Source organism: Rhinolophus ferrumequinum, chromosome 16 (genome assembly GCF_004115265.2).
Source record: "Rhinolophus ferrumequinum isolate MPI-CBG mRhiFer1 chromosome 16, mRhiFer1_v1.p, whole genome shotgun sequence".
NCBI lineage: Eukaryota > Metazoa > Chordata > Mammalia > Chiroptera > Rhinolophidae > Rhinolophus > Rhinolophus ferrumequinum.
Window position 1 is genome coordinate 28304910 of NC_046299.1, and position 27994 is coordinate 28332903.

The window sequence follows — 27994 nt, forward strand, 5'->3', positions numbered from 1 at the left end:
ATAAAAAGGATTATACAATGTGATCAAGGGGGATTTATCCCAGGTATGCAAGGCTGGCTCAACATGTGAAAATCAATTAATGTGATCCATCACATCAATAGGCTAAAGGAGAAAAATCACATGATCATATTAATAGATATAGAAAGAGCTTTTGACAAAATTCAATACCCATTTAGGACAAAAATTCTCACTAACTAGGGATAGAAGGGTATTTTCTCAACTTGATAAAGAACATCTACAAAAAACCTGTAGCTAATATCATATCTAATGGTGAAAAACTTGAAGCTCTCTTGCTTAGATTAAGAACAAGGCAGGGATGTGCCCTCGCACCACTGCTTGTTAACATCATATAAGAAGTCCTAGATATGCAATAAGACAAGAAAAGGAAATTAAAGGTATACTGACTGGGAAGGAAGAAATAAAACTGTCTATGTTTACAGATGCCATGATCATCTAGGTAGAAACTCTGAAAGAAAAGACAAAAAAACTCCTGGAACTAATAAGCAATTATAGCAAGGTTGCAGGTTACAAGGAAAGTTAATTACTGTCCTATACACCATCAATGAACAAAATGGAATTTGAAATTTAAAACACATTAACATGCACATTAGCATCCAAAAAATGAAATTCTTGAGTATAAATCTAACAAAATGTGTACAAGATCTACATGAAGAAAACTATAAAATTCTAATGAAAGTTAGCAAAGAACAACTAAATAAATGGAGAACTATTCCATGTTCCTGGATAGAAATAGTACTGCCAAGATGTCAGTTCTTCCCAACTTAATCTATAGATTCAACACAATCTCAACCAAAATCCCAGCAAGTTATTTTGTGGATATAGACAAAGTGATTCTACAGTTTGTATGTAGAGGCAAAAGACCCCGAATAGCAAACAATATTGAAGGAGAAAAATAACATTGGAGGACCAATACTACCCGACTTCAAGGCTTACTATAAAGATACAGTAATCGAGACAGTATGTATTGACAAAAGAATAGACAAATAGATCAGTGGAACAGACAGCACTGAAATAGACCCACATAAATATAGTCAACTGATCTTTTGCAAAAGAGCAAAGGCAATACAATGCAGCTAAGACAGTCTTTTCAACAAATGGTGCTGAATAACAACATCCACATGCAGGGTAAAAAAAAGAATCTAAACACAGACCTTACACTCTTCATGAAAATTAACTCAACAAACCTAAACATAAAACAAAAAACTATAAAACTCTTAGAAGATGGAAGAAAACCTAGGTGACCCTGGGTATGATGATGACTACTTAGATATAACACCAAAAGCATGATTCATGAAATAAATATTTGAAAAGTAGGACTTTATTAAAATTAAAAACTGCTCTGTGAAAGACCATCAAGAGAACGAAAAGACAAGTCACAAACTGAGAGGAAATATTTGCAAAAGAGACATTTGATAAAGGACTATTATAGAAATATAGAGACTCTTAAGTCTATTGAGTTCTGTCCTTACTGCTTGTTATAAGACAATGAACCACCCAATTAAAATATGGCAAAAGATCTGAAGAGACATCTCACTAAAGAAGATATAAATGGCAAGTAAACATATGAAACATATGAAAAGATGTTCTGAACTTTGTATGTTAATAAGGAATTGCAAATTTAAACAATGAGATACCACTACATATCTATTACAATGGACAAAATACGAAATATTGACAACACCAAATGCTAGTGAGCATGTGAAACAACAGGAACTCTTCATTCATTGCTAGTGGGGATGCAAAATGGTACAGCCATTTTGGAAAACAGTTTGGCTGTTTTTTACCAAACTAAACATGTTATTACCATACAATCCAGCAATCAGGATCCTTGGTATTTACCCAAAAGAAATGAAAACTTATATTCATGAGAAAACCTGCACACGGATGTTTATAACAGCTTTATTCATTATTGCCAAAACTTGGAAGCCATCAATATGTCCTTCAGGATGTGAATGGATAAACAAACTATGGTACATCCAGACAATAAAATATTATTCAACACTAACTAAAAAGAAATGAGCTTTAGGGATTGCCGGCTAGCTCAGTTGGTTAGAATGCAGTGCTGGCAGCACCAAGGTTGCCGGTTGGATCCCCGCATGGACCACTGTGAGCTGCGCCCTCCTTAAAAACAACAACAAAACGAAACAAAACAAAACAAATGAGCTTTCAAGCCATAAAAGACAAGCAGGAAACTGAAATGTGTATTGCGAAGTGAAAGAAGTCAATCTGCAAAGGCTGCATACTGTTTAATTCTAACTATATGACATTCTGAAAAAGGTAAGACTATGGATCCAGTAAAAAGATAACTGGTTGCGAGCGAAGGATGAACAGCAGAACAGAAAGGATTTTTAGGGGAATGAAATTATTCTGTATGACACTATAATGGGGGATACATGTCATTCATTATATATTTGTCTAGAATCATAGGATGTACAGCACAAAGAGTGAACCCCTAATGTAAATTATGGACTTTGGGTGATTATGATGTGTCATTGACTGTAACAAATGCACCACACTGTGGTGCAGGATGTCAACAGTGGAGGAAGTTGTGTGTATGTGGGGATAAAGGGTGTATAGAAACTCTCTATACTTTCTGCTCAATTTTGCTGTGAATCCAGAACTGCTCTAAAAAGTAAAGTTTATTAATTTAAAAACACACATGCAAATTAAATCTAACAACATACAAAATGGACAATACGAAACTGTGACTAACTAGAGTTTATCTCAGGAATGAAAAGTTGGTATAACACTTTTACAACTTAATAAGAAAAATGGTCAAAACAGACTGCATCTGAGTTTTGCCTCTTCTGAATGGATGAAAAAACTAGACAACTAGTGTTACCAGGGACCTAAGAAACATAAATTCAAATCTCTGAAGGATGGCATCACCTTAGCCTTCAAATTGTTTTCTATATATGATGTTTCAAGTATTATATCCAGCACCCAACGAAGATAACTAGGCACATACAGGGATAAAACAGCATCTGCTAATAAAAACTAGCAATAACAATATTCAATACAAACAGACCTATAAATTTCCAGACATTGGAATTATCAGACAGGCTAAGAAACAAATATAAGGCCAAGCTTGGAATTTCAGCAGGAAACTATAAACCGTAAAAAGTGATATAATATAGCAAAATTTGAAAAAGAACCAACTAGAAACAAAAATTGAAAAACACAAAATTGACATTAAGAACTCAATGTATGTGGCCAAAGGATCTGTATTCTTAACATGTCCTAGGTAATCCACGATGTTTGGGAACAAGAATCACAGACTATTACAACAAATCTTAAGGTTCTCATTTGCAATTTTCTAATTTAGCTTCTATAATGCCTCCAAAATTACTTTCCTAATACATGAATTTGGTGTCTGAGTACCTTATTTTACAGTATTTTTTATAAAACCCAACTCTACCCTTGTGGCTAATGACCCGTCACCATCTACCCTACAGCCAATATACTGGCCTACTAAACAAGTCTTGTGCATTCTTGGATTGCTCATTCAATTTCTTCTTTCTGGAATGACTTCCCCCATCTTGTCTACCTGGTGAACTCATACTAGTACACTTCAGAACATACCTCACATGTCATCTCTTCAAAGAATTAGTAACTCATCTGTACTCTCATACTTTGTTCACAGCTCAACTATATAGTACTTACCACATTAGATTAAAATTACGTATGAACCTCTCCGCCCCCCCTTCTCTTTCTCTCTCACACACTCACATGCACACAAACACACACACATGGAAATAATTCAAAGGCGAGGACGCATTTACTTATATTCCAAGAACCATGACTGTTGTATTATACACAATAAATGTATGTTGAATAAAGCACACATTCACTGAAATTAAAGCCAGACAATCTTAGAGAAGAATCTAGAAGTATTCAAAAATTTTGTACTTCAATTTCTGATAGAGAAAAGGCTTTGAGTTTGCTAACATGAAGTCATGCAATAAGTTGGTGGCAGAATGATATTCTACTACGAGTATACTCCGATGCCTTGGGCTCTGCAGCTAAAGGAATCTACCAGAAAGGTATACTAGGAGGGCAATGTGAGAAAAGATCAGACTATGGATTCAAAGGGAAGGTGCCAGGAGTTTTTAATAGCTTCTTAAAGAAGTAAAATATGGGAACTGGGGATAATGAAGAATAGAATAGGAGCTTCTCTTCCAAAGAATATGAAAACCAAAATAGCGTGATACACACACACACACACACACACACACACACACACACACACACAGACTTGACTTTTGGATTCAGTGGACAGTAAACACTTCTCCTAAAGGGGTTAATGTTAAACTCACAATCAGTAAGTAAACCTTCATGTTTCTATATGCTGTGAACAGTTTATAGAGAGCCAGATTAATTTCAGAAATGAAAGAAGGTGTCCATGTGGACATCTTTACTATCTCAAGACCATGTCTACTTAAGATAAAGAGACTCTCTTAACAACTTGATCCAAGAGCCATGGAAACCATCATGTTTGCAGCAGAGAAGGTTAAGCTGAGTATAATGCCATTACTAATCCTAAATTTTATTCCAGAATCTGTGATTAGGAGAGATAAAAACCCATCCCATAATTCAAGCTTAATTGAAACCTTGGGGAAAAACATTTCATCGCCCTCTGGCATATTGGGGTGCTTTAGTAATTAGTAAACTTTATGTTGGCAAAGTTATTAGCACAATTTTGTTTAGTCTAATTTGAAGCCTAACATAATATATAAGTCTGACACAAAGATAAAATGAATGCAACTTTTAATATAACTTTGATACTCAAACTGTATTTATGGAATCAAATAACAAGCAGTCAGAGTATTTTCAAACTGCAACCCATTACTAAGTTTGTCTCTGATAACAGGAAAAAGTGTTCCCCCAAATCCTACGTTACTCAATTTGAGAACTTTTTTTTTTTTTAAAGATTTTATTGGGGGAAGGGGAACAGGACTTTATTGGGCAACAGTGTGTACTTCCAGGACTTTCTTCCAAGTCAAGTTGTTGTCCTTTCAATCTTAGTTGTGGAGGGTGCCATTCAGCTTCAAGTTGTTGTCCTTTCAGTCTTAGTTGTGGAGGGCGCAGCTCAGCTCCAGGTCCAGTTGCCTTGCTAGTTGCAGGGGGTGCAGCTCACCATCCCTTGTGGGAGTCGAGGAATCGAACTGGCAACTTTGTGGTTGAGAGGACGCACTCCAACCAACTGAGCCATCCGGGAGGCAGCTCAGCTCAAGGTGCCGTGTTCAATCTTAGTTGCAGGGGTCGGAGCCCACCTTCCCTTGCGGGACTCGAGGAGTTGAACTGGCAACCTTGTGGTTGAGAGCCCACTGGCCCATGTGGGAATTGAACCAGCAACCTTCGGAGTTAGGAGCATGGAGCTCTAACCGCCTGAGCCACTCGGCCAGCCCCAATTTGAGAACTTTTTGTTTTCATTCTTTTAGTTTTCTTTAGCTAAGCTTCTCTCTTCAGGCTCATTCCTCTTTCCTCTCCCAGAAGCTCAGGCCCACAGCTCAGGCATAGAGCCCTCAATCTTCAGACCACACAGATTAACTTACAAAATCAATTTAGTCTCACATAGGAAAAATATAATAATTTATCATTAGCTATAAATAAAGAAGACACATGCAGCTGGAAAAGGAGTTATTCACTACCTTTTCAAGGTGACAATACATTAGGTAAATACAGATGAAAATAAAACATGCGAGGGTATTAACAATTTTAAACACTTTTCAAAAATAAATTCTGAACATAGTCCAGCCCTTCCATAATTTAACAACAACGAAGGAAGTAGTTAATTTTTGCAGTACTCACCAAAGGTATCTATATTTAAGCATAATTAAAGCAAATGAAATGTTCTCACATATTTTAATGCTACACATACTAATAAAGTTAGTAATAAAAAATTAAGCTCTAACTCTTTCAAAATGTTATATATTTAGCTATTGCTCACAAAGCACACATATTCTAGTCCTTTCCATGTTATTGCTCCTGCAATAAAAAATTTCAAAAGCAAAAGGCTTAAACTGAGGAGAGTGACCTATCCTACTTTTAGACAATTTGAAGTGCTTAAAGAAATCAGTAATTGTTTTAAAACTTTCTATCCTTGCCTGTCAAAAGTTATGTGAAAGTGATTCAACCACTCAATGAAAACTTCACTCAGAAAAAAGCACAAGTGATGAAAAGCCTGAAAAATTATCTATGTACTACAACCTCATTTTTTCATTCAAGATGCCAAGATAAAAACAGCGCCTAGCAAAAAAAGATTATTTTCTACTAAAAGATTGTCAATTTGACATAAATAGGATATATTCAATCTAATATGCAATTACACATAATATGGCTCATTTGTAATCATTCTCACTTGCAGTTTGGAGGTCATAAGACAAACTACGTAGCTCCATTCCAGCTTCGGCCTATTAATTTAGAAAAACCAAAAACTTAGGTCAATTGAACTACAGTATAACTGAAATACTATTGATAATTAATAGATGCAATTTTTAACATGGCTCACCAACTGGTTCAAAAGGCCACAAGCAAGAATTTCACACCTGCAAGAGAACACATGTGATAATCTTCATAAAATAATAATATGAATATGCATGTGATTTGGGAATTGTCGAATTAAATGTCAAACTTGAATCAGTTTGACTTTGCTCTTCTCCTAAAATGATTTTTATGGTTCTTACTGTTAACATGGAGAGCACTAATATTGATCAGACCTTAAAAAAATTTACTATAAGAATAAAATTTAAAAAAATTTAACCTACAATTACCTTTCACTTATGAACTTCATGTATCTCTGAAAAGTTATAGGTGTAAAACTTGTAAAGTTAAGTAATGCAAAACAAAAAATATACATATAAATGGTGGCATTTTGTTTTTGAAAAAAATTATAGAAAAATATATGTAATAAAATATATGTAAAAATAATACAAACGTAAAAATAATTATATGTTTTCCACACAAAAAGAAAAATTTTAAAGTCCTCAGAATGTGGAGGTAAAGTGAAATGAGACATATCTTCCTATGTTTTATATTTTACAAACAGAATATAACCTTACTTTCCTATACAGTTACGTTATAATCTTATAGATGTCTTTCCACAAAAAAAAAAAAACAAAAAATTCTGGGGCTGGCCCAGTGGCTCAGGTAGTTGGAGCTCTGTGCTCCTAAACTCCGAAGGCTGCCGGTTCGATTCCCACATGGGCCAGTGGGGTCTCAACCACAAGGTTGCCAGTTCAACTCCTGAAGTTCCGCAAGGGATGGTGGGCTCCGCCCCCTGCAACTAAGATTGAACAGGGCACCTTGAGCTGAGCTGCCGCTGAGCTCCTGGATGGCTCAGTTTGTTGGAGCGCATCCTCTCAACCACAAGGTTGCCAGTTCGACTCCTCGACTCCCGCAAGGGATGGTGGCTGTGCCCCCTGCAACTAGCAAGGCAAATGGACCTGGAGCTGAGCTGCGCCCTCCACAACTAAGACTGAAAGGACAACAACTTGAAGCTGAATGGCACCCTCCACAACTAAGATTGAAAAGACAACAACCTGACTTGGAAAAAAAGTCCTGGAAGCATACACTGTTCCCCAATAAAGTCCTGTTCCCCCTCCCCAATAAAATCTTTTAAAAAATAAATAAATAATAATAATCCTATGAAATACTACTGCTATTCTAAACTCTTAATAAATCTTACTGTTTTGCCACTCAAAAAGTAAGGCACCTTTACAGAGCTCAAAGGAATTTATTTTTCCTTAGTACTTTACGTACTGCTCACTTTTTCAGGCAGTTTTACACTGGAATTACTAGCTACCTTCATTTTCTACAACCTTAATAGCTTAAGACCCTACCCTAAACCATGGCAGATGTGTCCTAACATTCTTCATGACTGGTAGTATCTTCATTTTTGATTTCTGATCCCAAACACCTAACATCTATTTGAAAGGAGTATGTGGTAAAGGACACAGTTTTATATTCATAATGCTGTACAGAGTTTAAAAGTCAGGGCTGTGAAAACTTGTCTTCAGGTGGGAACAGAAACACAAAGTTGTAAATTTACTATTACTAATAAAAGATTATCAAGACCACCTTGAAAATGACAACTGCAAGGAAGAGGACAAATGGGGAGTAGAGAACACACACCGAAATAAGAAAGGAGAAAGCAGAAAGGGAGTGGCGGAAATTTGTCCATGTCTTGATGAAAGAGAGACATATTTTGAGGGTGGAACAATGACTTCACTATACATCACATCTCCCAGAACGCAAAAAGAACCATGAAAAAGGCACCAAAATACACACTAGTACCTACATACAACTGGAAAGCTCAAAAATTAAATGTAGCATCTGGAAAAACCATCATCTATAAAAGGCCAGAGAGAAGGCTGCTGAGGACAGCGACTGTATTTCAACTTCACTCCTGCTTCCTATATGAAAATAAGAGTTGTTCTTTTCCTGACCAGGCATTAAATTTTCACACAATATATATTAAAAAAGAGAGAATGTGGCTTTCTAAAAACAAAAAGAGCCGTTTAAAGGCATACAGCAAATCAATAAACAGATAATTATCCACCCAGTAATTTATTTAGACACTTATGGTAAAAAAACAGAAACAAAAAACATTGCATAATGTTAGTTTACATAAAGATATTAAGGTGTATGCACATGCATATTCAATGTCAACTACCATAAAGTAGGAATACAAACCTTCAATAGCAAGACCACTGTTTTGCCTCTAGAGGGCGAACTTGGTCTTCTGGAAAACTCGAGATAAGAAAGGTTACTTTCAGACTTTACCCAAAAAAAGTTAAAATTTAAGATGTCGAGATAGCAAAGATTCCGAACTTTCTTGGTTAACAGTGCCCTTAGTGTCTCAGTAATTTTTTTCATGGTGCCCCAATGCAAAACTTGTTTAACAAAAATACCTAATCGTTCTGTTTAATAACTACAGTAGTTATGTCCAGTAACTTAATAGGATTCATGTCCTAACCATTGGTTGCCATTTGGAAAAACAATACACATAAATTGAAAGAAAAAGTTTTATTTCATTCTTAAATAGCAATCAATTACTAATTACTAATTGTACAGTATGATTACTGTGCACCGTACAACTTCACAAAACTTGAAATCAGATTGGACACTATCACCCTCATTTCCTGTCCACATTCTGATTTTTATCAAAGTGACCTCAGGAAAACCAGATTTACTAAGATATGCCACAGAAAAGAATACAGTGCCATTTAATGTTTGAATTGCGTCCTACCGCAAGCTAACATCCGTGTGCCAAAGAAGGCCTATCCCTGCGTTTGCCACGGTTCCCCTGTGCACTGGCTGCAGCACATGAGGTCCCTGGGGACACACCTTGGAAATAAGCATAGTTTTAAGTTCCAGAAGCTATTTACACTAGTCAATACTTCAATTACTTGTAAATAAAACTAACTAATAAAATTAACAAATGTTTTTAAAGATCTAAAAATTATTTTCTTATATTACTTGAGAAACCAATTTCTCTTTTGAGTAGTAAAAGGAACACTATTAAATGATGGCTGTGTTAAATCTGATAAACTACAACGGGGAAGGAGAGAAATAGGAAATTGCTTATATATCTCCTGAGCAACAACTTAACTAAAAAATGCTACAAACTGATCCAGTCTCACTGTTTTCTAGTCTCACTGATTTCCTACTACTGAGGAGCTATAAGTTCAAAAGTCAGAAGACCTAAAATTATTAAGAACTTAATAATATGAATATTAATACAGATATTAAAAGGATTAGCTACTAAATTACTAGAAACAGATTATATACCCACCCACCTCACAAAGTCCTTGGTTATGCAGAACACCAGAAAAGTAACAAAGAAAGAATTCAACCTCAAAATCTACTCAGTTTTTTCTTTTTATTATTTTGTAAGTTCACAACTACCTATATCCATAAAATCTGTGCCATCAGCAAATACTACCATATTTAATTAGAAGCATGTGACAGAGTAGTTAGCTAACCACAACAAAAACACTACTTAAGGAATAACCAGGAAACAAAAAAATCAATGTTCTATTACTTTAAAGAATTTTCACAATCATAAAAGACATCTGAAAATGTGTCATTTTAAAAATATATATTAAAATTACCACAAATATCTATAATCCCCAAATTTTATATGTAGAAAAATATGAATGAAAGCAAAATATGGTTAATTATCAAGAAAAGAATATCTGAAAAGCTAAGACAAACCACATAGCTCTATTAGTACCTACCTGCTGAATAATTTTGGAAGTTTTCTGAAGATTCTCTCTGGGAGGGACTTTACCAAATAATTTCCAACCAGGAGCACTATGCACAACTGATTTGAGTTCCTTCGTCCTTTTTGGAAAAAGGTTTCTGAAACACAGAAAAGTTACATGAATTGTGTTTTTGGTAACCAGGGAAATACTTAATAATAATTTCTAAAGTATTTTTATTCCGAAGACAAAAAATACTTTCACATAAAACAATTTCTACTACTTACACTACTATTAAACAAACAAGAGTCAATTAAGAATACCTGGCTATATAGAAATAGGGGAAGAATCAACAGAGACATTAGAGAGATAAACAAATTGGGAAGAAAATGACAGCTGTAAGTAAAATGTAAATATTTGCTTTGAATCAGTTACAAAGTAACTAGAATTAACTATCGAAGCACTTGACAATAAAAGCCAAGAATGTGAAAACAAAAAAGTTCAAGAGAACCTGTATAAAATACGTAAAGGATTAAGAAATACAATATTTTGTGAAAATACTAGTTATTTTCAGTAATAATGTTATTGTCTGTAATAAAATGATATCCACTGATCCTCCATTACTCTAATATATGTATACATAAATTGTATAGTTTTTTCTAGGACATGTACAAAAAAGCTTATTGCAAGAGTCAACATATAACTAAGGAAGAAAGCATCTATCACTGAAAATCTAAAAAAAGGCTACACACAGATCAAGGACTTTATCCATTATCTCCATGCCCATACCAACCAATCAACATACTGACGTGGAACAGAAGCCTTCATACTAACAACTAGCTCTCGGGGTGGGGTGAGGAGTTCCAAAAGGAACAATCAGTTTGTTTTTCTAGAGCTACCACCAACTCTAATCACTGACCAGAATCAGATCTTTAAACACAACCTTAATTGTTTCAAATCCAAAAACCCATAAATGGCTTGTCTCCTCACAATGTATGAACAAGATTGTGCTAATAAGGGAAAAAAATGGCATTTCGTTCTCTATAATAGAAATGCAAAGTTACATATACAATTAATTAAAGCACGGTAACCATAAACTAGGAGATAAGCATTTTTTTTCAAATTCAGTGAAACACACCTTCAAATAACGTGACCTGGCTGAGAAAACAGACAAAGCAGCAGAATGAGGAGACCACAAGTGTAAGACGGTTATACTCAAGGAGAGTAATAACCATAGATCAGAAAATTCTCCATATGCAGAGTTTTTTACAAGGCACCTTTCTGGGGTGATTATGTCTTTATACCTTTATCTATAATTAGATATTGTAATTCCTACCAAACACATTCTTATATGAAAAACTAGAGGCTATACACATTAATACTGTATATCAGACCTGTGTAAATTACAAAACTCTAAATCACAGTCAAAATGCCAAATATACATTAATCTTTCAGTAAAGACTGTTAGAAATGACCTTGCATCACAAGAAAACCTGTTAAGGCGTGTATGTGTTTCAGTGTAAAATTAATTTATAAGGATATTTTAGACTTCCAAAATTAAGTCAAGGAATACTAACTTCTTAAGCCAAACAAAAGTAGGTCTTTCAATGGATGTAATTTCTGAAGAATCTTGCTATGACTGGCAGAGATAAAAAAGAAAAAAAGAAAATAAATAAATAAGCTCCACAATAAAAAGCCTGGTTCCACTATGTATTACAGCACAATATTACAATCATAATAAGTTTGGAAAAAAGTTTAAATTCTCATTAAATCAGCAAAAACAAAACAAAGCCAAAAACCTTAAGTTTATATATCCAATAAACTTTGGTTACTATAAGACATTCCCATAAAAGAAATATGAGCCCACATTGTATCCAATTGCTAAGAAAGACCATCAGATAATGTTCCACATTAATTTCTTATGCCACTAAGAAATTTTGGATTCGATTTTCTAGTTATCTCCTGCCACATAAACTATTTATAAATGCAGCTAAATGGCATAACATCTGCAATGAAAAGTAATTTTAAAATATAGTTACAAATACATGGAATTGTACTAAAACAACATTACAGATCAAATAGGCTTCTACTAGTTAACCAGGAACAGAACCACCACTTCATTAAATCTTAAAGGGAAAAAGACAATGAACAGTCTAAGTAGGCCAAAAATGTGTCATACGGTTGTTCTTCTCATGTACCATTCTTGGTCCCACCCCCAACCCCGTGTCAGGGACAGCTGAAATAGAGATCCCAGGGCAAATACACGTGTGGGACTAGGTTCTTCTTCAATACCTTCTCAAACCAAAGACAGACAGAAAGACACCACCACCACCACCACCACCACCAACCACTTCCCTTTCTCCTATCCCCCAAGATAATTCAAATTTCTTAAATTTAAATCAACACCAAAGGCTTAACAAAACAAACAAAATGTGTTCAAGAACCCACACACAAAAGAGAGGATAATTTTTTCTGTCTGCATTCTGGAGGTAGAGCTTGACTGTATGAACGAGATTTATATGGCAGTGCTGGGGAAAAGGGTCACTCTTATTCTGTCTTCTTCTAGTTTCAGGGGAGAGACACTCCCAGCTTCTCTTGGCCCCCTTATTCATCTCTACCTGTGGGGCTGAAATTTGGTGACAGACATTATTGCCTAACAGCAGAGAGAATTCAGCTTGTTCTGCTTTCCTAATATGAGGCTAAGTTTTCTAGGCACCCTTCTGTCTCCCATCCGCACAGGAAAGACCTTCCTGTGCTAGTAACTAGCTGGATAAATTTGATTCAGGTGAAGTATAAGGAGGCCTAATGCAGCCAAAGGCAAGTCTTTTGGTCCAGATTTCATCAGTATTAAAGCTGATGTTTTGAGGTCTCATTTGTCTGTGTCCTATGTCTTTTTTCTACTGATTCCAAACTCTGATGGGCTGATAGAGAGGGATTATTTACTGGTTTTCCCTAAATCCCAACCATCAAGTTTTTGTGTTGAAGTGTCTTATTGCTTCAGATATGCTGGAAATATTAAAATCTATGTATTTTCTAGTTTGGGTTTATTTTTTCTTTCTCATTCTGTGACACATTTTGTCAGGATATATTGAGAAAACGGAATGGCAATGATAATCCATCTTTCCCCCATTAAATTTATTCTCCACCCTAATCAACACTATGTTCACAAACACAACTATCTACACATACACAGAGACACAAACACACCCTCTTCCATTCTCTCCACTAATTAGTGCCCACTCTTTTTAGCAAAAAGAAATTGAGAAAATCTCTTGCACCAGTTAAGTAACAGCACCAGTTGAGAAACAGCAGTTCAATGTTTCTATGCTGATGAAACATAAAAATAAAAAAATAAGAGGCACATCAAGAAATAACTGGTGTGGGGATTAGAAGAGAAAGAAAAAAAGGCCCTCGCTTTCCCTCTTAGTGGCTTTTATAATAAAGGTTGATGAATGAATAACTCTTGCTTGTTAATACCTGTTAATACTTGCATCACGTATCTGTGTCTTTTTCTTTTTTCCAAGATTTCTTTTACCACAAAAAGAGTTACATGTGCTATAAGAGTCAAACCACTTGCCTACTATACCTTATTAAAGGACAAGGCTAACAAAAGGGGGCAAAATTTATTTACACCATGGAAGTTCTCTGCTCATGATTTCTAAAGGAGCAGAATCTTTAATGCTTGGTCCTTAACTAGCAAACCCACTTATAAACTGAGACAAAGCCAAATTCCATAGTTTCTCAAACTGGAATTTGACACTACAGAAAAGTGTGGCTGCCTAATTCTGAATCTTCTTACTGCCAACAATGTCAGCTTTAGCCAAAAATAGAGAAAATTCCCTGTTTTTGCCTAACGTTTACATCTGTATGACTATTTTAACTTTTTAGAGTCCTTAGATAAGTTCTAATCATCACTTAAAGGGAGCTGTACATTAAAAGGGGGTTAAAATATTTTTAAAGACAGGAAAAAAAACAAACTTCAATCAAAATAGTAAAATCAATTCAAAAAATTACAAATCATGACTTTATCTTCAAACTGTCTCAGGAGAAGTTGGACTGCTGAAAACACATCAACTTCCCGGACTTTGTACTTCAAGTTCCCCAAAGTATAATAGAAGGCCAAAAAGAAAACATTATCTAGTGATCATGGAATGTCACAGTTGACTACATAATTAATTCAAAGAAGCACTGTCTCTTTAAAACCCAGTACTTTGGCTACCCTTGAGTATTTTGGATTAAAGATCAGGCATGAAGATTACTTACATTCTTTCCAAACCTCAATCATTTTTCTGTTGAAAAAGACTTTCAGCTGACTATGCACACAAAAAAGTAATTTTTTTGCCAGATAACTTAAGCTTTTTTAATTTCAAGAATTTTCTTTTGCAGGCTGTTTCTGGATCTTGTCGTTGTCATTACAAATCCTAAATTTTTAAAAAAAATAGTGAATTCTTACTTAATACACACTGCTTAACTAACCTATTTTCATAGATCAGAACTATCAAAAAAGGACAGAACTCAGTATCATTTACTCAGTATCATTGTCAAAAAACAGAATTTCAAGGCTGAAAATAAAGGTTTTATATATACGTGTATATAAATAAAATCAATATACATATTGATATATTTTTTAAGTATTTTAGAGCTACCAGGGACCTTAGGGAGCAGCCAGGTCAACGGTTCTTCATCAAGAATCAATGAACCTACATGAATGGGCTAGAGGGTCCATAAGCGTCCTCAAACTATATGCACAATTTGAAGTAAACAGTGTGCTTACGAACATTTTTCTTGGGCAGCTGTCAGAGCTTTCATCAACTTCTCCAAGGATTCAATGTGGGGGTGGGGAGTGGGGATCCACCCCACCACCCCCAAGAAAGGTTCATGAGCCACTTCCCAAGGTCACATCACTAACAAGTATTCGAGCCACGTCTCTTGCACAGTTCCTTTTCTTTCTAATCACACTTATCTGTTTCATGTCCTCCAGAGAACAAGCAAGATGTAAGAGGTTCATAACGATCCGTTTTCTTTCATCCTACAAATTGCCAAAAGGCCTCTTGACATTCACTTAAACAGTTCAAAAATATAAATTATTTTCTTCTTCCTCCTGTGTTCGTATCAGCAAGTCACCTTATGGTATGTCTTACGTGTATTTATTATAGTAAGTTTCAGGCAATATCTTACTGATAGAGTTTTTTTATTCTTTTGTGGCAGGGAGATAACAAAATTGAATATAATTAAGGAGAAAAGAAAAAAACTTACAGCCTCACTTTTGTACTGGATACTAATTACACACGATGTATCGAATGCTTCATAAAGCGAAATTCCATTGCTTTAAGTCCAATGTAGTATCTAAGACATTCCGAGGAAGACAGAAACTCCCAGAAGAAGAGGAAGGGCATATGAAAGAACTTTTAGGAGAAAAACATAAACAGTAAAAAGGAACATCAGCAAAATATGAGCAAAATACTCTAGTCACCAGGACATAAGCTATCTTTTAACACTAAGAAGAAGTTGGAAAAGAAAGGCGAGATAATGACTGACGATGATGAATAAAACCAAACATGTGTGAATACTTTTCTATTTATGCCTCTTCTATAAATAAAACAGAAACTATGTTAGTGTTTTTGTTTACAATAAAATAGCTTCACATATACTTAATCTTCAGAATAGGTACACGGATAATAAAAATGTTCTGACTGTGGTAATAGTTGCACAACTCTGAATATACTAAAAACCACTGAACTGTACACTTTAACTGAGTAAGTTGTAAGGTATGTGAATTGTAGCTCAATAAAGCTGTTATTTTTTTTAAGTGAAAAAAATCAACAGTGACACTATGTGAAAAGAAAAACAACAAAACCAAGGTTTATCCCAGAAATGCAAGGCTCATTCAATATTCAAAAGTTAATCAAGGTAATTCACTTATATTAACATTCTAAACGAGAAAAACCACATGATCATATTAATTGATGCATGTGAAAATATCATAAATCCATTCCTAATTTTTAAAAAAATACACAGAAAACTAGGAATAGTACAAAAGTTCCTTAGCCTAGATAAGGGCATCTACCAAAAAAAACTACAGCTAATATCATACTTACTCATGAAAGACCAAATGTTTTGGAGACTGGAAACAAGGTAAGGATTTCTACTTTTATCATTCCCATTCAAAATCATACCAAAAGTCCTTGCCAGTGCAATAAGGCAAGAAAAATAAGTCTTACAAATTGGAAGGGAAAAAATTAAATTTTCCCTATTTGCAAACATTATTATCTAAACAATCCCATAGAATCCACACAAAAAAGCTCCTAGAACTAATATGTAAGTTTATTAACAGAGCTACTAGACATAAGGCAAACAAAAATCAATCATATTTCTATATACTAGCAATGAATAATTAAAAACTGAAATTAAAAAATATATATCATTTACAATAGCTCTAACAAATACTAAACATTTAGATATAAATCTAATGAAACATAAGCAGATGTGTATGCTAAAAACTTTGTATTATAAAAGACTGATCAAGGAAATTTAAAAAAAGACCAAAATAACTTGAGAGACACACTATATCCAAAGACTGGAAGACTCAACATAGTAAGAATGTCAATTCTCCCCAAGTTAATTAACAAGGATTATCTGCAGATACAGACAAGCTATTAATAATTCTAAAATTGATATGGAAAAGCAAAGGGGTAGAATAGCCAAAACAATTTTGAAAATTTATTTAGATGTTACCACTGTATTAGACTGTGAGCTCTCTGTTACCATTGTATCCCTAGTACTGTGCTCGCACACATGTAAGTCTGCTAACTTGCGGGGGGTGGGGGGAGGCTAAAGAGAAAAAAATTCACTTTTGTCCTCAAACTTAGTTGTCTTAGAAAGAATTCTAGCTGCTATTACAAAATACCATATACTCGGTGGCTTATAAACAATATGAATATATTTCTTACAGTCTGGAGGCTAGGAAGTCCAAAATCAAAGCAGTGGCAGATTCAGTGTCTGGTGAGAGCCCGTTTCCTGGTTCATAGGCCACCATCTTTTCACTGTGCCCTCACATGGCAGAAGGAGCCAGAGCACTCTCGAGACCTCTTTTATAAGGGCACTAATCCCATTCCTGAGGGCTCCACCGTCATGACCTAAGCACCCGCCAAAGGCTCCACCTCCAAATACTACCACACTGGGGATTAGGTTTCAACATACAACTTTTGGGGCAACACATTCAGTCTACAGCATTAGTCTAATGAAGGAGTGCAGTCTGGTGAGCCATCATTTTTATGAAGCTTTCCCCTCTATAAGCCATTTCTTCTAGGAATCATTCTCTTCTGATAGTTTTCACTTTGTACTTTATATGGTGATCTGAATGCTACTTTATTAAGTTATAAATGCACTGAGAACAGGATTTGTGTAACCTTCGCAATACCCTGCATATAAGGTATTTAAAATACTAAGCAAATATTTTAGTTTTTAAACTAACACAATAAAAATTGGCTGTCTTTCTACTGGTGTACAGTTTTACAAGTTTTATCACACGTTTGGATTTGTGCAACGACCACCACAATCCAGGTATAGAACAGTTCCATCGCCCTGCAAAAAAACTCCATCATGTTACGTCTTTGTAGTTATCCTCTCCCCTGACCCCTGTAAAGCACTGAAATGAGCCCAAAGAAGGACTTACAAGCCAGATTCAGTACCAGAGGAGTAAACCTTGCTTTCACCATCTCATGCTCCCTGCTACTAGGTTGGTGCAAAAGTAACTGCGGTTTCTGCAATTATTTTTAACGTTTTAAACCGCAATTACTTTTGCACCAACCTAGTACAATAGTATCACATCATAGCACTTCAATTTATGTTTGCAATGTGATCATCACTGGCTTTATTAGAAAAGTCTTATTCTGGCTCCTTCTTTTCCTGCTATATAGTCAGTGCTCAAATATGTTTGCTGAATGAACAAGAGAAGATTTGGACGTACAGAAGTTAGCGGGAAAGAATGACAGATAACTCATTCTGCTTGAATAAACGACAACTGCAAGCAGGAAAGAATAGAGCATTTCATTTCCTTGCCCCCAAATCCTCAACACTCCCTAGTATCTATGGAAATGTTTTAATTCCGTATCCTAGTATTAAAGGCTCTTCACAATTTGGACCCAAGTTATATTTCCAACATCATTTCCTACTACTCTTTCTACAACTAGGAGAAAGATACGCGGCTTTAGCATCCTGCATCCCACTCCCCCTTCTTTGACAGTGCCTCTGCCTCAGCCCCTACTGAAGCAGTAGCCCAAAGTGGCCATATTTGTATCTTATAGTATTGCCATCAGTGAGTGCTGATTAGATTGGAGTGCTGATAAAACGTGGACAAATTTATACACAGGCTGAGACAATCAAATTTCCAGGATTTTTAAATAGGAGACTTAAAGACTGAGTGAATCAAAGGATGGTAGATGTTTGAACTTTTGCAGGTGGAAACTTTATTGAACAACCAGGAAACAGAAAAGAGATGAGAACAAAAACCAAGCATCTCTCGAAAGGCAGAGAAACCTCTGTTACAAGTACTCTGTAGCCTGGGTACATTATTTTCTACCTTCAAAATGTCCACAAGATGCCTATTACATGCCCTACAACAAACTTTCCTTCATTTAAGGTAGCTGAAGCGGGCTTCTTTTCCTTATAACTAACGTAAACCCTAACATATAAGCCAAATTACTCTTTTTCACACATTCTGGACTTTCCTGCCTCTATTCTCTGGATAGCTACATACACATTATATTTCCCCTATTAAAGTAAAAACTAAGTTAGTTATACATACTTAAGACTGTAACACACCAAATTTAAAAGGTTTCTATTTTTGTCCATCAAATGATACTATTCAAAAGGTATAAAGACAAGCCATAGAATAGCAGAAAATACATCCAAATTATGTATCTGATAAAGCTGTAGTATCTGGAATGTATGAAAAACTCGTATAATTCAACAACAAAAATACAAACAGCCCAATTAAAAATGGGCAAAGGATTTGAATTTCTCCAAAGACATAGAAATGGCGAACAAGCGCATGAAAAGATGCTCAACATCATCAGTCATTAGGGAAATTAAAATCAAAATCACAGTGAAATACTACTTCATACCTACTAGGATGGCTGTAACTTAAAAAGAGTAAGTGTTGGAGAGGATATGGAGAGAAACTGGAACCCTCAAAAAATTCCTGGTGGGAATATAAAATAGTGCAGTTGCTGAGGAAAATAGTTGGTGATTCCTCAATAAGTTAAACATAGAATTATATGATCCAACAATGTTACTCTTAGGCCTCATACCCAAAAGAACTGAAAAGAGGTGGTCAAATAAAAACTTGTTCATGAACGTTCATGGCAAACTATTCATAACAACCAAAAGATGGAAACAACCCAAATATCTATTCAACAGATTATCAGATAAATAAAATTTACAATGGAAAATTATTCAGCCATCAAAAGTAACGAAGTACTAATACATACAACATGAATGAACTCTGAAAGCATTAAGTGAAAGAAGCTAGACACAAAAGGCCATATATTGTATGATTTCACTGATATTAAATATCCAGAATAGACAAATCCATAGAGACAGGACACAGATTAGTTGCTAGGGGCTTAAGGAAGTTGAGGGAAGGGAAGTGACTGCTAACGGGTATGGAGTTTCCTTTTTGTAGTGATGAAATGTTTTGGAACTAGACAGTAATAACGAGCATACAACACTGTGAATGTATTAAATGTTACTAACGGTAAATTTTATGTATGTATTTTACCGTAATAAAGAAATTTTGACAGGTTTCTAAAACTGACATTCCAAAGATCAATTTTAAAATATGGTCACCAGTTTAATTAACAGAGTAAACTCATGTCTTTCAGTAGGATTAAGTACACCAAACCAAAAGCCATAGCTAAACCACACATTTTTGTAAAATAAGAACTATTTCAAGAAAATCCAATTTTTTTCTGGCTCTGTTCGGTACTAAATATATTAAATAAAAAACAGAATTGCACTGGCTAAGGCTTTTTAAACAACATACAAAAATGATTGTTCATTATCAAAAGCTGCTTATTCTATATGAGCTGTTTTTAAGTTTTATCAAATGTAAAATACAGGTTAATATATAAAATTTATTAAAAATCTCAGTGATGGTAAACATACGCGTATTTCATTTAGTATGGACTCATTCATTTAGTATGGACTGTTTGCTATTAATAAAAGATCAAAGTATAAAAATAGAATGCAAGAAAAAGCTAGACACTGAAATTGATAGTAATTTGTTTTGCTATTTAGAAAAGACTAAAGAAAATATTTACTTCACAAGTGGAAAAGTATAAAGGGTACTTCTACTTTACCCTTTAAAGGGTATAAAACTAGCAACAGCATCAAAGCAATATTTATAATACAAAGTCCAATACCTCTTTTACATTTACCATTGTCAGTTACTGATATTGTACTATGGATTTTACCACAATCTATATGTTAGTCCTTTAAATATGGACTATTTTGCAAACACACTGGTAACAAAAGAGTTTTAGGCTTTACCAAAATTAAATTGATTTAGCTAGGTCCACCTAAAGATGACCAAATTTAAGGGTGGCAGACCCAAGTCTCTGACTTTATTTATTCCTTGAAAAGAGTACCCGAGGTGAAATCATTTATGCCTGTTTGCACACACCTCAACTATTTACATAATATGTCTATTTGCCTGGGATGAATCTATTACACCTAGGATATTCGGGTACTTATTACAGTTAATATACAACTGAACTTGCTTAGCTGGCTTCCTAATGAATTTCAGCTATGGTCCCCCTCCAAGGTTCAATTCTTCAGTCTGTCTTACATTGGCCCAACTGATTTCTCCCCCACAGAAACATCCCTCAAAGACAGGTACCAAACATACTTTGAGAAATAATACTATTAAAGTAATAAATAGAGAGCCTCCCAGACCATTTCAAAGGTTCCAATCATTTGACTATATAAGTTTGGTACCTTTTACAAAGTTTTTAATCCAGTAAGTCTTTGTGCTCTTATATATTAGGCAATATATCTCAATGCGGAGACAAAAAAGCAAACAAGACATATTCCCTATCTCCAGGGAGTCTGCATCTTAGTAGAAAAGATACATACACAACAATTTTGGAAGTCTCAATACTTTGTCTTTACCTTATTCAATCCTCAAAAATGGCTGATGGGTATATACTGCCACCATCCATTTTTACGAAGCAATGCATTAGGTTGGTGCAAAAAAATTGCGGTTTTTGCAATTTTTAAACCTTTTAAACTGCAATTACTTTTACACTGACCATATACAGAACTTGTGCATTGGATGTAAAGACTTGATTTTACAACTTTACACTCTCAGGGTTCTTCCTAAAGTTGTTTCCTTTCTGATCTATGAGAGTAAAACAACTAGTCTAACAGCTATTCTGGCTCTTTTCTCCCTCAACAAATTCTTTAAACATGGTACACATAATTTTTCACACGACTCTCTTTCATATCATCCTACTTCCTTCAAAACAAAAACTGGATTTAAAGTTTATCTCCATTAAAGCTTCACAAAAAGCCTACTGATATAAGCATATGTCACTCAATTTGTTAGCTCTCCCTCTGACAGGGATTGAATTTAATGTTACTTCAATCAATTATCTGGATATCATATTTTAATAGAGACTGACAAGCTCCCATAAACTACCACAAGTGTATCCAAACCCCAGTTTCTCAAGTTTCAAGTAGTCACGTGCGATACTTTTACAAGAGTCATTGTTCTAAAATGCAATTCAAAGCGTGTTGCCTATGTTTTAAAAACCCATCAAGGGTTCTATGCACTGCCACCCCTCATGGAATCAATTCAAATTGCTTAGTTCTGTCACACAAACTCCTTTATCATTTAGTCCCAACCTTTTTGCCTCCGTGTTTGACACACCACCTCACCTGCTCTAAGGACAGTCAAACTAATGAGCATCTGCAGTCCCCAAAGGCTGTGCTGTTTCGGTACAAATTCTGCACATACCGCTGTGCGCCCACACTGTCCTCAGCCTCATTCCAACCTAAACCTTCTTCATTAATACAAGACCGAGCATTCATGTTTAATCTCCATCAAGAGTGCTCTAACTTCCCAGCCCAAAGTCAATCACTCCACAGTGCTACTAACACACCCTTGCAGCTTCTTTTATAACACGAATCAGGTAATACTGTTTAAGTATTGATTTACATGACTCCCCCATCTTAACTTTATTAATATTCCTTTTATCTAATTTCCTTAGTGCTTCATTTAAATAATAAAGCTCAAAAGCATTTGTGAATGAATAAATCGTAAGAAAATTGTAAACTAACTCATAAGAACTGTATATGCTTAGCTAGGAGGGCCCCAAAACTAAAAATGCTTCCATGACAAGCTTTAAATTTCTGAAAGGACAATATGTAAAAGAACTGACTTGTCCTCTGTGGCTCTAAAGAGCAAATTAGGACCAGAAACATTACAAAGAGATACACTGTGCTTCGACATAAAGAACCTTCTAACAATTAATAATCTCAATAGGCTGCCTTGAGGAAACTGAGTTCCTTCTCAGCGAAAGATTTCAAGCAGAGGCTAAACAACATCTATCAGGGGCCTAAAAACTCTGTAATAATAAAAAACCCAGAAATTTAGCTCTAGGGTTGTTGTTACTTTGTTTTCTTTTGTTGACATTTTGCTCATGTCTAACCTAGAAATAGTTCCTGAATTGATGACAGAACCTAAGACAGAGCCTATGGTAGAACCCTATCTGCCAGCAGCATAGTTGAAATCCTACTCTCCACGAAGGTTGTCTTTTTTTCTACAGTGTTACAGTGTTTCCTTCGAATGGACAACTAAATGAAAACTAAAATTATATTTCGGTGGTCTTATATAAAAGCAAAACAATCTTCATGCCTCATTAAAACATGTAGCTAGTTATTATTTTACTCAAGAAAGTTGCATAGCGGTTATCCTCTAAAAATGTTCCTTTATGCAGTAGAATTCTCAACTATTCGTATGCCCAAGACTGAAAGTTACTCATTGTCCTACTATTCTTGACTGTATTATGTGCTTCTGGGAGTATGTCACCAAGATGGACCTCATCCTCTGATTATACGTCAATTGTTGTGCCAGTTATGTTATATAATAATTAGCTATCAAAAGTTTTATCAGTCTCTAGATAACAAATTTGGGTGCTCAAGACCGAATTCTGAACCATAACAAATCCTTTATTTTCTAAACAACACCCAAGAATTATCAATGTCTTTAATTCCATGTAGTACCAATGAAGCTAAAAAGTAAGTCCAAAAGGGATGGGGTAAAGTGTCAAGGGCCATTTAAACAAAAAAAGCAACTTAAATTTTATCACTTTTCAAAAACACAGAAACTACTTACTCAGTTGAAACCTTTTACTGATTTAAAACTTCAATAACTTATTTCAGAACTTTAATTTCCACACAGTATATCTTCCTGGTAATGAACAATTTTCTCCTCAGGGGTGAGAGAGATTTTAATTCTATTTACTAGATTTACCACGGTGCTTGTAAGAGAAATTCTCCTCTTAGCATTGGAACTCAAGTAAAAATACATTGTGTAAAACTGTATGTTGGATTTATTTTACCTTTTGATACATGTACTTTTTAATACTAATAACCTAAACTTTTAAAGCCTAAATTAAAGCTTATACATACAACCTGTCATTAAAAAATATTTCATTTGCACAATATAGCCTGTTAAGAGGCCATGAGGGGATGGAAACATTAGGGAAGAGGGAGAGGCACAGCAGATACCCTTTAAGGAAAGAAGTTGCCAGAAACATACACAAAGGCATTGAGGTAAGCAGAGTAGATAAATAAATATGGAGATAATCTGTGGTAATACTCTAAAGCCCACAGACCAAAGTACAGAGCTAACTTCCAGCTAACAATTATTCTCTCCAGCAATTTTTCTCTGTACAAACCTCTTCAAAATCTTTCTCTAAGTTTCTCCTGTCTCTAACCATACCTCCACACCCTGTGATTTTATCTTCTTTCTTACCACCTTAACTGGAATAGTATAGAAACAAAGTATACATATTTAGTTTTATTTTATATTCCCAGTCCTACTTTTCAAAAGCAGATAATATGAGCATTTTATGTTTTTCTAAAAAAAATTAAACTGTTGTAGTCTTTGAATAACTTTTCCTTGGGACAACAGAAAAGTATTTCCCCTACTTGACTAGAAAATGTTTACCAAATAGTCTAGATCAGGGGTGTCCAAACTTTTTTCAACGTTTTTCACCAAGGGCCATATGCGGTAAAATACACAAACAGCCGGGCCACTCACTCGAGGTGAAGTACGTATTGCCTCACCTGCTTTATTTAAGTAAACTAAATCTATTTTTGGAATTTGCTGCGGGCCAATTAACAATGGATTGCGAGCCGCAGTTGGCCCGCGGGCCGCAGTTTAGACACCCCTGGTCTAGATGAAAACCAGATATGGAAATTTTAAATAATGCTCAATGTGTGATGGTAGTTGTACATTACAGTACTTGGGAAAATATGAGAAGATAGCACATAATTTGATTTCAAAACTATCATGTTCAGTTCCAAACTTAAAATGTTTTAATGTGTATGGGGTTAGAGAAAGGCAGATGGAAATATTTTTAACCAAGGAGTATATCCCAAAATAAAATTCAAATTAAAAGAAATATCAACAAACAAAATTCAAAGGTAAATTAAACACATTACCAAGTTCACTGTCAAACTAGCTTTAAGTAGGAGCATAACTCCTAGCTTAGTTTCCTAAGGTAAACTTCTCTTATTTGCAGGAAAGAGTCTGCTGAAACCCCAGACAGTCACATGGCTTTCCAACCCCTTTCTTTTTCTGGCCACAAAAGTAAGTACAAGAAAGGCTGAAGCAGCAAATTCAGTAGAGGAATAGCCATGTGTAACGCGTAGAATTTTTTCTTAAAGGCATGGAAAAGAATTACAGCTAGCAGCAGAAGAAGGGAAATTAACACCCTTTTTGGTAAGTCATAAATAAAGGAAAATTAACACCCTTTTTGATAAGTCATAAATAAAGAGAGGCAAAGTTATGACTCCATGTTAAAGAGACCTGAATAAGGTTTTGTGAGCTAAAGCTTTTTACAGAACAGGCAAGCAGAGCTATCTAAACAGCATAAAATGAAAGAAAAAGACCCTTCCCACCAATAAAAAGGAAAGCTAAGATTAATTAGGCAGAGATAATTTCTCAACGAGTAAAGGTCAGCAAAATACTTCTACATTTGTATTTGTACCTGTTCTTTATTGTACCTCTATTTGTACTTACCAATTACATAAGTTGACCCAAATACATAAATATGACCCACTTTAAATAAATAAAGCAATCTGAGCTATAAATGTAACTTCTTTCAGTTATTATCTGAGGAGACCTTCCTATTAACAATTACTTCAGTAATTATAGTCTGGGAACTACCTGCCTACATCAGAATCACTTGGGAGTACATATTTACTAAATATTTGGGTTCCTGCTGGGCCCCATTCAAGATTTACTGAATCAAAAGTGTGTGTGTGGTGGGGGTGGGGGGCCTCCAAGAATCTGCATTCTTAACACCACAACACAATCACCACCACCCCGCAATTTTAAATACTAAAGTTTAGGAATTACTGTAGTAGGGTCCAAGCAACTATCAACCAAAACTACCTGGGGACAACTCTTAGGGACAGCAGAGTTCTGAGGAAAAAATACACAGCTTCAAAAAAGACTGACTTTCCCTTTCTGAATAATACATTTAGAGATGGGTAACAGATGTATCACCTCAAAATCCCCAAATGTTTCCACTCTTCCCCAAAGCTTTCCAGTCACAACATTCTAAGTATGAAATGTATGAGGAAGCCAAATTAAACATTTCATGAACTTAAACTTAAAAATTGGCTTTGCCTGTCTATAAGAGTTCCTTAAAACAATAAAAGATACAAATATTTTAATCTTTCTCAACATTCTCTCCTTCAGTTCCTTCTCAGATTTGTTTTAGTCAAAGCTTCAAGACTTCTGGAAATTTTATATCACTATACCAGAATCCATTTTTAACACCTATCCAATCCCAAACATAAATTATGTTTAAAAATCTATTACACAATTTGTGTAATGTTTCTTCAGATAGTACACAAAAAAATTCATTCCAGTCTCATCCTTTCTTTAAACCAGTGGATTTCAGTGATGGCGATGGGGCTGTTCGTGGCCTTGCTGTAGTTTAAATAATAACATTTGAATCCTCACTATATGCCACATAATAAATACAAAGCATTTAGAATACTATCTCATTGAACCCTCATGACAATCCCATGAGGTAGGTATCACTATTATTTCCATTTTATGGATGAGTTGATTAAGGTCCAGAGAGGTTAAGTAACTTGTCCATAATTACACAGCTAGTAAGCTAATTCAAACCAAGGCCCTCTAACTCCAGAACAAGGGTTTTTAACCACTGCACTATCCTGCAGTTTGAAGATGCCACCTGCCCAAAGCAAGTCTCCTGAATCTGACTAGGTAGGGATTGTGATTCTGCAGAATTTTATTGTTTTTAATGTGTTTTACGGAGATTTTGAAGTATAACAAAGGCTAGGAACTCTTGCACTGAGCTATTAGTTCGCCAAAGTGGAGCACTGGCAACCTTTGAGAAATAACTCATGGTCTGAAAGTTAAGGTCTCAAATTCTAGTTCATTAACTAGAATTTACTTATTATCCTATTTTCTCCTTCTCTCTCTCCCTCTCTGTCTTTCAATCCCTCCCTCTCTTTTTCTCTCTCCCTCCACCTCTCTCCCCTACTCCAAAGAAAGTATAAGAAAAAAAAAGATCTAGAATTTGCTACAGAAAAAAATTAGGACTGGTTTGTACTGTCTACATATGAGAAACTACACAAAGATCACTGATGTTTTAGTATGATTATTCTGAAGCAGAGTTAGACCTTTACTGAAAGAAATGTTCACGATAGAATTTAGAGTTGAGGGGAGTATTTCTATCCTGGCAACCTTCTCCTTTTACATAGGTGAAAAAACATCCTGTTTTTTCAAGCATGCTCTTTAACTCAGTGCACATTTGTAATATGTAGCCAGCAAATATTTAAGGTCTAAAACAGTGTGTGCAAGAGAATCATGTATTATAATATCAAAGTACATTGGAGCTGGAAGGGACTCTGAATCTCCTAATTTCACAGATCAGGAAAATGAAGTCTATGAATTTTAGTGATTTGCCCAAGGTCACACAATTATTTAATGGCAGAAGAAGCTATCCAAGACAAAAGCTAAGTTTCTTATTTCTCAAGCCAACAATATTTTCACTATACTAAAATCTATGTTTTTATTTGTAAACTTCTTATACTTCATAGATATCAGCATATTAAGCTTTAAACACCAGGAATCAGATCTATAGTCTAGTTCTGATTTAACTATATAACTCTGGGCAAATATTGTAAAATAAAAATAAATCCTACCTTTCCTAGGTAGGAACATTCCAAAAATCAAAAGAGAAAGCTTACAAAGGTAATACATATGAAAATAATTTTGGAAAAATATGACATTATGTAGAATTAACATATACTTTCATATTTTTTCTGGAGGCAAATAGGTACTGGTTGTTAAATCTTGTAAATACTGCCCCAAATGGTCTCAACTGAAAACCTTTGAAAACCATTAGGTCCCCCAAAGAACAACTTATTACCATGTCTAACTCATATTCAATATTTAGTTAATAACACCTTACTAGGTGATGTCTAGCAAATAA

General features: G+C 35.0%; 1 protein-coding gene across 2 annotated transcripts in view; it reads right to left on the reverse strand.

The window, feature by feature from the left end:
- Window positions 1-27994, reverse strand: part of TBC1D12 (TBC1 domain family member 12) — a 101591-nt gene that overhangs the window by 48454 nt on the left and 25143 nt on the right. For both annotated transcript variants that reach the window (XM_033130782.1, XM_033130781.1), the window contains exon 2: window positions 10263-10386. In XM_033130782.1, coding sequence (XP_032986673.1) covers window positions 10263-10386 — 124 coding nt within the window. The remainder of the gene's footprint in view (window positions 1-10262; window positions 10387-27994) is intronic.